The 13,211-nt window shown below is 37.9% G+C and overlaps 3 protein-coding genes across 6 annotated transcripts in view; 1 reads left to right on the forward strand and 2 right to left on the reverse strand.

Annotated features, from left to right (window-relative positions):
• Positions 1-13,211, forward strand: part of LOC129748909 (breast cancer anti-estrogen resistance protein 3 homolog) — a 353,061-nt gene that overhangs the window by 134,902 nt on the left and 204,948 nt on the right. The gene's annotated exons all lie outside the window — the stretch shown is intronic.
• Positions 12-6,983, reverse strand: LOC129748911 (uncharacterized). Of its 3 annotated transcripts, none has more exons than XR_008737864.1 (5): positions 6,407-6,983; positions 4,762-5,496; positions 832-1,295; positions 380-767; positions 12-315 (listed from the first exon to the last, which is right to left on the reverse strand). XR_008737864.1 is itself a non-coding variant. In XM_055743714.1 (5 exons), exons 2-4 carry the CDS (start codon positions 5,269-5,271, stop codon positions 735-737), a joined length of 588 nt encoding a protein of 195 aa, XP_055599689.1. In that variant the 5' UTR covers positions 5,272-5,496; positions 6,628-6,983; the 3' UTR covers positions 12-315; positions 380-734. The 3 variants fall into 3 exon arrangements, 2 of the variants coding, with proteins under 2 accessions (XP_055599689.1, XP_055599688.1); XM_055743714.1 differs by having other exon boundaries at positions 832-876; positions 6,628-6,983; XM_055743713.1 differs by having other exon boundaries at positions 832-876.
• Positions 7,170-12,646, reverse strand: LOC129748912 (uncharacterized). Its single transcript, XM_055743715.1, has 3 exons — positions 12,170-12,646; positions 8,378-8,611; positions 7,170-8,294 (listed from the first exon to the last, which is right to left on the reverse strand). The coding sequence occupies exons 1-3, from the start codon at positions 12,264-12,266 to the stop codon at positions 8,227-8,229; spliced, it is 399 nt and encodes a 132-aa protein (XP_055599690.1). The 5' UTR covers positions 12,267-12,646; the 3' UTR covers positions 7,170-8,226.

Raw genomic sequence — 13,211 nt, forward strand, 5'->3', positions numbered from 1 at the left:
TTCGTTCGGTTTATTCTGGTTGATCCCTTCGGGACTTAATATCTTCTTTGTCATCGTCATCGTCGTCTATGTTTTTGAAATTTTACCGTGTTTCCTCGTCTTCGTCGTCGATGATTTCGTTTTCCAGATCATTCAACTCGTCATCATCACCAACAATCCCATCGGTATCATCCAAAAGGATATTGTCGGAATCATAGTGCTCATTAAGACAGTCGTTTTCCTTGAGTGATAAAATTTCCTGAACTTCACGCGATGGACTGGAGCCACCGCTAGCTAACATTTCTGAAGAAGGCATAGGCGGAACAGGTGGCGTAACTAAGAAGGGAAGTAACATTTCAAGTTTAGTAAACGGTAGTGTTAAATAACTCAATATGCTTACCCAATAAAATTTTGTTGTTGTTCGACTGACTTGCGAACTTTAGCTTGTTCCTGTTCTTCTAACATTGTGCTGTTGACGATGTTGACGACAATCCCAGCTTGGCTAACACGTGCATCATCCCTTCTTAGCGATATACTTGCCCCGGTGCCGGAACCCAGAATCAGCCGACCATGACTGACCAGAATTTTTTTTCCGATTCACGGACAGCGGCTTACAGGCAGTTTTGTTCGATTCCCGCTTGATGTGGACCATTTGCTGTGCCATGCCCATGATGCTAATTTCTTCCGACCAGAGCTTTTCGGAGTGGCTTATTTCTCATTTTCGACTGATTTTCACCGGCGGATATAGCCAAAATTTACCAAAAACTTGGCAAAATAATTTTGACAGGCTGTAAAAAAAAATCCAATAGTTATATAAATGAAATATTGAAAACTGAATACAAGAAAATTTACCAATACAAGTTTTCTGCTTCTAGTACTGAATGTACCGGGAGTTTCCTGAGACAGCGATATCGACAGCAATTCCAGCAGAAACGACGAACGAACAGATTTACTATACTACTATTAAACATTTAATTCGTGCGAAAAAAATCAAAATTTAATAAAACGCGTTGGGTTTGCTCTAAGGTTAACTCCAAAATGGCGAAGAAAAGTTTCAACCATTTTGTGGTTAATACACGAGAACTACCAAAATGGTTAAAATTTCGCGAAGAAAAAATTTTGGTTTAATGTTTTGCTGTCATCCAGAAAGCTATAGGCAGCTCGACTACGACGTTTCTTACGTTTGTTTACATCCTATTTCTTTTGATCGATTTCTAGCCCAGTCTGAGTTTTATTGTCGTCTATTTTTTCAAAAGACGGCTTCAGTTACTGACTTTTTCAAATAACCACGTAGAGTGTTCATGTTGTACATACACCTGAAAATAAAATTAATCTCTTGAAAAAGTTTTTTAACTAAAAAAGAAATTGAATTGAACAACGCTTTAAACAAGGATGCCGTAAAATATTTGTTAAAGAAAAACGGAGAACATTACAACATACTTTACGAACAGAGCTGCGAATGGTTAGTGTCAGACAACCAATATCAGTCGACATTGATACTGCTTTGCATGTCTGTCATGTGATACTGATTTTTGATCAGCGACGTAAGCTAACAATGTCATGACCAAGTTGAACGAATATCATTTTTCTTGCTATAAATTTTGCTTCTTACGGTCATGGATTACATTTTGACAGGCCCCTGCAATGATATAGAATCCGTGTGAGGCACATCTCTCAGATTTAAGCTTTTTTTTCTCAAATTGGAGCTTTCATATCCTATGCTCTCAAGGCAAAAAAAGCTTAAATCTAAGGGAAAAAAATTAAGAAACGAGATTCACTAACACTTAGCAAATAGACGTTGGTCACACGATTCATAGAAAAATCCTATATCATTGCAACCGAATAATTTTTACAACTGTTGCTCAACGAATAACGTAAAACCCATCCTAACACAACCAGAAAACAAAATAGAAAGATAACGGTGTGTGTTATGCGAGTGGAGAACAACAATATCATGAAAAATTTACATTCCTTCCTGACTACTTTCGATGAAATTGACTACAAGACGTTGTTGAGGATCAAATGAAATTGACTGAAAGTTACCAATCTGATCTGATATGATAATGATGATAATATCAATTATTTAAATTGAACACAAAATTGGTTAAAACAGCTTGGTTTCCCGCGTTTTTGAAATTGCAAAAATTATCCTTTACTAAGGATTCTTTAAAATAGATGTTCAAAGAATTCGACCATATTTCAAATTCTGATTGCTTTTTAAGTCATATTCATAATCAAAAATTACAGCCAAGATCTCGGCAGTGCCGTAGGGTAAAGCTGGGATGACCAAGAGGAAAGTCCAAAATGATCGGCACTAATTTTTTGGGAAGAATGACAGCTTGCTATTGAATTCCTTGAAAAACAAAAAGTTGGTGCTTTATATTAAAAAAAAATTTCGATCATATTTAAAAAGTAGGTACACGACCTAATCAAAAAACCCAAAAAGGTATGATGTCGGAGAGATGCAAGTAACATTGTCGGAATCAAAAGGAAACAAGTTATTTTTCCATAAATAAGTTAGCTTTTTAAGCAAAAGTAAAACTACAACTTTGATTTTTGTTTTAGAATAAAACTTTAAAAAAAAAACCTAAAACGCCAGGTGTCTCGAAGTCAGACACTCCAGACAGTCCATATTTTGAGATCATACCGAAGGCAACCTTCTTTCGACCCCTGTTACTCCTGATGAGCCTAAATTTGAGATTTGGCACCATACACACACCCGACGATTCTACCGAATAATGCCCTAGAGCTTGACGGAATTCTAACACCATCTTAACGCCGCCTTCAGTACGGTTATTGAACAAAGCCTTGAATCTCAAATTTTTGCGATACAATATATTTCAGGACCATTATTTTGTTATAATTTTCCATACACCCTAATGACATTTTCTTAACCCAAATTAAAATTGAGGTGCTTGGAATCAGAGGGGTGCAAGTGCTTAAATGGTAGTTTCGAGAAAACGCGCTTCGAAGTTGTGAAGGTGCTCGATTTTTCATGTACTTTCGAATTCGAGCAGTTTTAATTCAACCAAAAAAGGTTTCCAGAAAAATATAAAAAATCTCAATTTTGCACCAAATACACATTCAAACATGAAGAATCATTAGTCATACCTACTTAACTCGAATTTGATTATTTTGGCACTTGCACCCCTCTGATCCCGAGGGCCTCAATTGTTAAAGGTGATTAACAAATATTAATAACTAGCTGATTTTACCCGGCCTTGCTCGGGTTCACATAAAATATAAATCAAAATGAATCGATTGACTTTTCGAAGTTTTGGAAGTTTTAAATTCAGTTCGTTTTGACAGTCTTTTTAAATATTTTTATTGAGAATATTCACTGTTTATCGTTTTCGTATTATCGAAAAATTTATAGTTTTAAGATTTTGATTAATGGAAATTCAAAATAAATCCTGGTATGCTAATTCATCTTTTCATGAAAAACATTTTTTTACAACCATAATTTCTTAGGAAGATTTAATAGTTTTGCCTAATAGTTTTATCTTTAAATGATTAAACTTTTTTTTTTATCTTTTCCATCCCCTATCTAATGAAAATATCTGTTGATGATTATCTTACTTTTCAATATGGATGATCTCCCTGTGAAATGGTACATTTAATATTCATTTACTTTGAAATTTCTTAAAAAAGAACTTTGTTGAAGCATGTTGAAATATCACTTAGCATGTTTTCAATTGCATGTGTGAATTTTTTTGCTTTTCAATTTCGCACTGTTTTATTATTAGTTTACCTTAAATGTTGAAAATTCTTCTAATAGCTTTTTGTAGTTATCGAAAACAAATCATCACGAAAACACAATTTTTTTATTATGAAAAAGGTTTTTTTTTTGAGTTCTGTTTTTTTTTCATGGGCACAAACATCCCATTAATGGATGGTAGAATCGACCACGTTGGTCATCAATGATAACTCAAAAGTTAGAAATTGGTCAGTGAAATCGAATTGTATAAAACTCAAAAAACCTCTAATTTTATTATCTAATCGATTTTCTAATCCCCTATTAAAATCCCAATTGAAGCGTTAAAATCGCAGCCTTGAGCTTATAACTGTGAATCTAAAAATTTTTTCTTTCTCTATGAGGAATTCAAAAAATATAAAAATGGTTGACCCTCAAAGCCCCCCAGCGGCGGTAAAGAGCACTTTGAAAGCCACTACTATTCTAGTCAATATATTCCTAACAGGCTAGTTGTATTTTTCTATCAAAATGTAGGCTTATAATTGTATCCAAATATCTTGTACCGGTAGCACGTGCTTTGAACAGTAGAAGGTACAAAACACCCGCCAAAATTTTCACTTCCAAATTTTTAATGCTCAGCAAGCTTTGCTATCCAGTACATGTGAGCTATGGATGGTCGTTGTTTCTAATACCCGGCCCATGGTGATGGTGAAAATAATCCCGCTAAAGGAAACGAAAATCGGTTCGCAAAATGGGTGCCATGACTTTTGGTTCGTGGGTTTAAAACCGTTGTTGTATGGACGACCTCCTTCAAAAGGGGTCATCCGAAAATTTAAAAACATTTTTCATCATTCCTGGTCGTAATGAGCAACCATGCCAAATTTTAGCTCTTTAGGTGGCTGAGTCTATTGAAGACAAACATACAAACGAACAAACGGAAATTACTTTTTATATAGAAGATAATGACCCTCATGAAATTGTCGGAAATGTGTACGGGGAGGAAACTGCACTTATATAAAATATGGTCACAACAGAAACAATCTTAATTCTGGCTTTCGTATTCAGTGGATCAATTTAGAAGTACTTACGATTTGGTCATCATCAGACACAGGCAACACGTAGCGATTCAAGACAGCTGAAACCCTTGCCGTCTGTCTTAACCTTTCAGTGAGATTGAACAGCTTGTCGATGACGTGTTCGATGACAGGCTTATCCGCAATCGGGAAGCATCTGGTAAAATAGCCGAATCGCAACATCGGCATGCATTGACCATGATACCGGTTTTTAACCAAGCAGTTTTCTAGCTTACGCGATTGTTTGAAGGATGGATTGGCTTTATTCCGCTCGGCCTGGCAATACTCGATGCTGATTGGTAGGCCCTGGTTGAAGAACTGAACCGTCGTGATGACCGCACCAGGAACATTCCGGAAGCACTGATATTCGTCCTCGGTCAAGATAACGTAGCTTTTTTTCACCCCCAGTAGATATATTATGAGGTCTTCACCGTCTTCACACAACTTGATGTCTTTTCGCGACACTTCGACACCGACGCGGAACGATTTAAGCCGGAAATCCAGCAGTCCAATATCGACAGACATTACGTAATCCACGCACACTTTTTTTTCAACTCAATCGACGGAAACGCACAAACTTTAATTTTTTCCACCTCCAATCACGCCAAGAACTGTCAAAACTCCCGTTCTGTGCGGATACGATAGAAGCTCGTCGCTAATTGGTCGTCGATGCTTGTACAACTGAGCAGGGCTGTGCGATGTTTTTTCGAGAGGGATGTCTCGAATTAATGTAAATGACCCAGTTTGATCCTTATTGAAAGTATAAATAAAAAAAAATTGTGGCATTTAAATAGCTGTGGGAAGCCGACGCTGAAAAGGAAATGTAGGTAGAAAGTTCAGAGGAAAATAAAAGTATAGAGAAGGCAACTTAGAATAGTTAGCGCTATTGAGTCGCAAGTTGGACCATCCTGCACTGAATTAAATTCACTTCGGTTGAATATTAACAGAATGCAGTACTGTTATCGAACAAAGCCTCGAATCTCAAGTTTTCCGGGATACAATATAATTCAGGACCATTATTTTGTTATAATTTTCCATACACCCTAATGACATTTTCTTGACCCGAATTACAATTGATGCGCTTGGGATCAGAGGGGTGCAAGTGTTTAAATAATAGTTTCGAGAAAACGCGTTTCAAAGTTGTGAAGGTGCTCGATTTTTCATGTATTTTTCGAATTCGAGCAATTTTAATTCAACCAAAAAAGTTTCCAAAAAAATATAAAAATCTTAATTTTGCACCAAATATACATTTAAACATGACGAATCGTTACGGCGTGTTCGTAAATTGATATTTTCTATCGAAGTGATTTTTTCTATCGATGCTGACGTTCGTAAATTAAACAAACTGTATGCAAAAGCATTGAAAGGTGATTTGACATCTACCAAAAACATCGATGCATCATCCAAACAAATCAGTTTATGAACGCGCCGTTAGTCATATATACTTCTCTCAAAATTTATTATTTTGGCACTTGAACCCCTCTGGTCCTGAGGGCCTTAATTGTTAAAGGGTAATTAACAAATATTAATAATAATGACCCTTATGAAATTGTCGGCAATGTATAAGGAGAGGTAACTGCACAAATTTAAAATATGGTCACAACACAAACAATCTTAATTTTGGCTTTTGAATTTAGTGGATCAATTTGGAAGAACTTACGATTTGGTCATCATCGGACACAGGCAACACGTAACAATTCAAGACAGCTGACAATCTTGCCGTCCGTCTTAAACTTTCAGTGAGATTGAACAGCTTGTCGATGACGTGTTCGATGACAGGCTTATCCTCAATTGGGAAGCATCTGGTAATATAGCCGAATCGCAACATTGGCATGCATTGACCATGATACGGGTTTTTAACCAAGCAGTTTTCTAGCTTACGCGATTGTTTGACGGATGGATTGGCTTTATTCCGCTCGGCCTGGCAATACTCGATGCTGATTGGTATCAGGCCCTGGTTGAAAAACTGAACCGTCGTGATGACCGCACCAGGAACATTCCGGAAGCACTGATATTCGTACTCGGTCAAGATAACGTAGCTTTTTTTCACCCCCAGTAGATATATTATAAGGTCTTCACCGTCTTCACACAACTTGATGTCTTTTCGCGACACTTCGACACCCCGACGGAACGATTTAAGCCGGAAATCCAGCAGTCCAATATCGACCGACATTACGTAATCCACGCACACTTTTTTCAACTCAAGCGACGGAAACGCACAAACTTTAATTTTTTCCACCTCCAATCACCCCAAGAACTGTCAAAACTCCCGTTCTGTGCCGGTACGATAGAAGCTCGTCGCTAATTGGTCGTCGATGCTGTACAACTGAGCACGGCTGTGCGATGTTTTTTCGAGAGGGATGTCTCGAATTAAGCGGGCCATAGACTACACAAATTGGCCTGTACAAATTCGATGATTCCGCGTCGATTGTTTGATCTATGCTCGCCCACACACTATACAAACATATTTCACGCGAACACACATGATTGCTGGGAAAACAGCAACAGCAACAAAAAAAAACCATCTCCACCCCGGCTGGGAGAATGTTTTGTACAAAATATTTCGATCCCGACCGATTTTACTCCAACCGTTTGGGCGCTCATTCAAGCAGTGCCATACACTATGCAAATCGTGCTCACAGCGACAAAATTTCATCGAATTTCATCGCATTTGTACAAATGTTGTGTAGTCTATGGCCCGCTTTAATGTAAATGACCCAGTTTGATACCAATTAAAAATATATATAAAAAAATTGTGGCATTTAAATAGCTGTGGGAAGCCGACGCTGAAAAGGAAATGTAGGTAGAAAGTTCAAGGTGATGATCGCCAGCTTAAGTTTCAGCAATGTTTGCTAGCTGGGGGAAACAGTCGCTTCAGGCGATGTTCATTTTAATCATAAGATAATTGAAGCTCATTTTGAAAAAGTAGAATCGGTAAATGCCGCATGAAGTCAATTTTTATGAAGCCGCACACGAGAGTAGAAGAAACTTTGGCTCATCTTCTTATCCAGGATTAGTTCTATGGTTTTCAACCTAATACACTATAGCGCCGTTCCATTTGAATACTTTGTCTTGGTAATTCCCTTGATACCTTTTCGCATACTTTTCGGCAGGTCTTCTAGTTCGACTGAATGGTGTTTGATGTTCAACGGTCGTTTCGGATCATGTTCAGTTCATCGAAAACAGCAGTTGAAAACCTGATTTCTGGCTGCCTGAGTCGACAGTAGTTTTAGTTACATTAGAACAGAGTGACAATTTTCATTTGTACTCGAGTGCTCGGTCGATGGGGTGCCTCCCACTAACTAAGGCGAATGGCAACACATCGTTCTTAGGAGACTCACAGCTAGACTACGGTACTCCAAGTAGCCTATCAATCCACAATTGTTGCGTTCCGGTTGGATAAAGGAACCATTTCCCAATGTAAATTTCGACCCGGTTTTGATTTTCGGCAGTTCTGGTCGACCACCTAGCAGACGAACTTCAGCGTTCAGATGTGTCAGAGGCAGCAGTTTCGTCGGACAAAGAGCTTTGCATGCGGCTGTGGATTGCTACAAGAAAAAATGGAATATTTCAATCTAGGCAGCAGGATTAATTGGATGGCAGTCAGCTACAGCAGGGCTGATTCACTAACCAGTAGCTTGAAACACGTCTACCAGATGGAAGCAAGTAAGTTTCTCCAGAACTGATGAATTTAGCTCGACAACAAACAGTTTCTGACACCAGTAGTTTCCGCTATCCATGGCAGCGTCAACAAAATATGAATTCCGTGCCTTTTCACCTTTTCGCATAAGTCCCATTACGAGGTAGATCACATTGGCCGAGTTGTGGCCAAGGCTTAATCTAATTAGCGTATGGGCATCGGTATCTGAAAACGACAAGAATGTAGGTATTATAGTATCCATCCAACGCACTTTATTCCTTATTTTTACACTCGTAGAATCATCATCACTCTGACTACCCGTGACGTTCTCTACACGCTCCCTGCTATCAGCTCTTCTGTTCACTTTCTGTCTGGTCTCAAGGTATTTCATATAGTAAGGTGTGTTATGATTATACACAATGCATACTTGGTAAAAGGTAGAACCCTACATCCCTACTTTTCTTTAAATGAAAAATAAAAACGAAATAAATATATAAGCAACGTCAATCAGTTTCAATCAACTTTCAAATTTGCACATATCAGTTTATCAGTTCGCTACATTATTAACTGATGCTGTTCTCGATTCTAATTTTGAATAATCTCTGTTTCAATTCGAATTCTTAAAAACTCAATGGTTAACATTAATGATCGGTTGTAATATTATTGAACTGTTTTAAGAAGGGATTTCAATGCATCCCCTTTAGGGGGAATGTTATAGCAAACCTTATTGCACGTTTTTCAAAGCCTGCTCAACTTGTACTTTACTACTGAATCTAACTTATTCTTTAATGATCAACGTATTACCTCGTGCTCTCTCCCCTTTATTTTCCTTTTTTTTTTGTATAGTAATCATGTTTTCAAATAAGAGCATCTCGCCATCGCATATTTTGATGGCTTTGGTGAGCCAGTCTTGAACCCCAAGCTGAACCTTTCCTGGTTTTTCCAAAATTCAGAAATGAAAATCCGTGAATTCACAACAATTATATAAAGAAGTATAAACAATATTCGCGTGACACTATCTCATGAATGAAAACATAGTCTAAAAGGATCAGGAATAACCTCTAAAGATTTATGAGCTTTTATATGGTACTCAAATAGCCCACATAAAACTTCTGGGTTTACAATTTGACAACCGGATAACTCATTGTTACATATAGCAATCAACATGGCTGATTCTGAAATTTGATGGTTCGAATCACCTTCTATTTATCCCCCTTGTTTCAAATCAGCGACAGCAATAGGGTCATTTCAATGTTTAAGATCTTTGATATCTCTTTACCCAATATACCAACCAGCACCTACTTAAAATTTTCAACAGATTAGAATATTCCACAAGTTCGAGAAACTACCTATCATAGACTTTGATAATTTTATCGCTTATTTATAACACCGCTATGCGATTAACATGTTTACTTCCATCTCGACACCTCAGATTGCATTCTTCAACACGACAGTTTTACTTCCAAAGTGGAACGTATAGTAAATTTTCTTCCCTTTCTTCTCCTAGCCCAATGTCTTTTACAACGTTATATTAAGGTTTTATTTCGTTCAATACAGTTGAAACACTTGAAAGTTCGCAAGCTAACATCCCATTTTGAACACGCTTTCATACTCATTCTGTCGATACCTCTCTGGACCAAGAACGATACATTCCTTTAGTTATTCTGACGGTGTTCCTTCTTCACCACATTTTCTTTCATTTTTCTTTAGCTGCATGTCTCCAATCAAGATTAAGGTGTTATATTTTTTTTTATTTTTCCACTGGAAACTAACACTTTCCAGAGCTTCAATATGTGATAGCTACTGATAGAATTTCATTTTATATATCTTTCCACGATCATTTAAACATCTCTGAAATTTCTTCGAATATTTTCCGAAATAAATCCTTGTGTAGTGTTGAACCTAGTACTCAAACACACAATAGTACTACACATCACAGACTCCAACTAATTTTCTACCTCATAGTTCAGTTGGACACTCTACTTATGCCATTTTTTCCATTCGTGTTCTGATCTATATTCTGTTCCACTACTGGTAAGTTCGATAAGCTTAACTATCTAAAATCGGAAATGCCCACATATCACAAACTTGTCTAGTTTTCCTTATTTAAATTCAGTTCTACTTATCTCCCAGCTAAGTTTTTGCACTCATCTCTATGTTCCCTACACTACAGATAAGCTTAGCTCAATTCAATCGTCACACACTTGTCACACTTGATCCAGAGCTCTTCAACACAAGAGATACACGTAGCTCCCTGTTACTTTCACCGTTATGTCTAGGCTCCCTGCTCTAGATCAATCCTATGTTGCTCGCTAGCTAGTTTATCTCGTCTTGAACTCATACTTAGCTTTAGAATTATCATATTCCGCTCCCTGCTAATTTAAACACTCTCCACTCTAGGCACCCTGCTCTAGAGCTGAACATAGCCTCCTGCTAATGTTCCAACACTCCTCTCTAGGCACCCTGCACTAGAGTTGAACATAGCCTCCAGCTAATGTTCCAACACTCCACTCTAGGCTCCCAGCACTAGAGTTGAACATAGCCTCCTGCTAATGTTCTATCACTCCACTCTAAGCTCCCAGCTCTAGAGTTGAACATAGCCTTCTGCTAATGTTCTATCACTCCACTCTAGGCTCCCAGCACTAGGGTTCCAGCTAAGCTACTGCTCCACTTTTCAAAAAAAATGTTTTTTTTTTGGCTTCTAAATAAACAGTTTCACTAATATTTTAATGTCAGCGATATCCCGCTGCCTAACAGAAACACGTCCTTTATCACAACATATCGACACTACATTCACGCACAATAGTCCTAAAATAGTCAATCAGTAAAGTTACATCGTCAGAACGGGTGAATTATTAATAACAGAACATTACAAGAGATGGTGGTATCGCATATTTTGCATTCCTTCATTCACTTTTCCTTTTCAAAAAGTAAACCTAAATTAATTTATTTTTCAACCTTTTGAAAACTCTGAATCTTACCAAACCATAACAACTAACAAATTTGTATATCTTATTCAAGATTACCATTCATTCTTTCCAAACGAATCCATAAATCAATCTACACCACTTACGAAATATGTACCTTACTCTTTAAGGCACCTTGTAAATTTTGTTTACTTTTCATTGAAACCATACTATAATGTATTTTCTCATCAAATTATCATGGCTTCTATTTCGCTTCTTCTCACTCTTCTCCCACAACAGCAGAACACTCGCATCTTTTCGACGGTCATTTTGGGTTACGTTTTCGAAAAAAACATCTTCCAGGTGTAATTGATTTCAATGCACAACCAGGCCATCATTTGTCCAGAAAATAATTGAAAACGTACCTTTCATATTCCTGGTTCGTTCTCCCGATCGTCGCCAATTATAGTATCCATCCAACGCACTTTATTCCTTATTTTTACACTCGTAGAATCATCATCACTCTGACTACCCGTGACGTTCTCTACACGCTCCCTGCTATCAGCTCTTCTGTTCACTTTCTGTCTGGTCTCAAGGTATTTCATATAGTAAGGTGTGTTATGATTATACACAATGCATACTTGGTAAAAGGTAGAACCCTACAGGTATAAGAAAATATCGCCAAAAAGTAATGAAACCAGAAGCTTGGAATTTCAATCTCCTTGGCTCTTAAGACACTTTTGCCACAATATATAGAGAAGTTTTTATAAACTACTCACAGTTGTCAACGGAAATCGCGGCCATGGCCTGGGCCAGGACGCATGAGTGCTCCGAAATATGAGGCAGGTGGGAAGCGCTAAATTTGTTGTTCACTTACCGCTTGATTGTTGCGGTCGAGGCCTGTAGCAGCTGCTCCTCGTTCGAGGTGGCCGAATGGCTGAGAGCCTCCACTTTGGAATCAACTTGTGTAGCATTTTGAAGGTGACCTCCCGGGAACCATTACCCGAGTTTGCCAGGATCGCTGGAGGTTTGGGTTGTGACTGTGGCCTCGGGATCGGGTGTACTGGTTTGTTTTGTTTTCTGGCTCGGCTGCTGGTGTTGTGCGAATCGACCTAGTAGTTTCCTCTTGAGGATGCTTGTCAGGAAACGCTTTCTCAGAGCCGAATGCGACGCGGATGGATTGTATTTTGGCGCTGGAGGGATTTATTGAGGCAATATCCTGTGTGCCGGGCTCTTGCTTCGTGATGGTTCACGGTTCTCCATTGGGGGATACAATGAGAGATGGCTCCTACCTCCGATCTGTGTTCTCATGCTCTCTTTTCCGAAACAGAATAGTCCATCCAGATAACTGAACTTGTTTTGTTTTGATTCTTGAGCACATTTAAGAATACTTGATAAAATATGAGTTATAGATTACCCAATTTTGAAGTTTGTACACGATAAGAAAATATCAATCGTTTTGTGATTATTCATTAGCCAGGAAAAAGTTGTATTACTTATTTTTTATATAACGTGTGCTCAAACTCGAGAAAGTTTATATTATTAGTATAATTGTAAATCATCAACTTATCTTTGAGAGTTCTTTCTTTACAAGGAAAAAAAAATTGCATTGGGTTTTCAAATACAGGATCATGATAATTTTACTATGTCCACGATCTAGTATTTTAAACTACGATTTAGTATTTTCTACCAGAAATCTGGGCTAAAGTACAACGACATAGTATTTTTACTATGTGAACTTTGACAGCTCATAGTAATTTCCTCATGTCTAAATTACCATGCGCATGATATTTAGATATTGCACTATTCGTGTTCTTGCAATGACTATGCGCATGGTCATCATCTTTCGCGCGTGAAGTCCAGATTGATCGACGACAGCCGGGCATGGCCTTAACGAGCCTTTAAACCGATACGCACCC

The sequence above is a fragment of the Uranotaenia lowii genome, chromosome 2, assembly GCF_029784155.1.
Source record: "Uranotaenia lowii strain MFRU-FL chromosome 2, ASM2978415v1, whole genome shotgun sequence".
NCBI lineage: Eukaryota > Metazoa > Arthropoda > Insecta > Diptera > Culicidae > Uranotaenia > Uranotaenia lowii.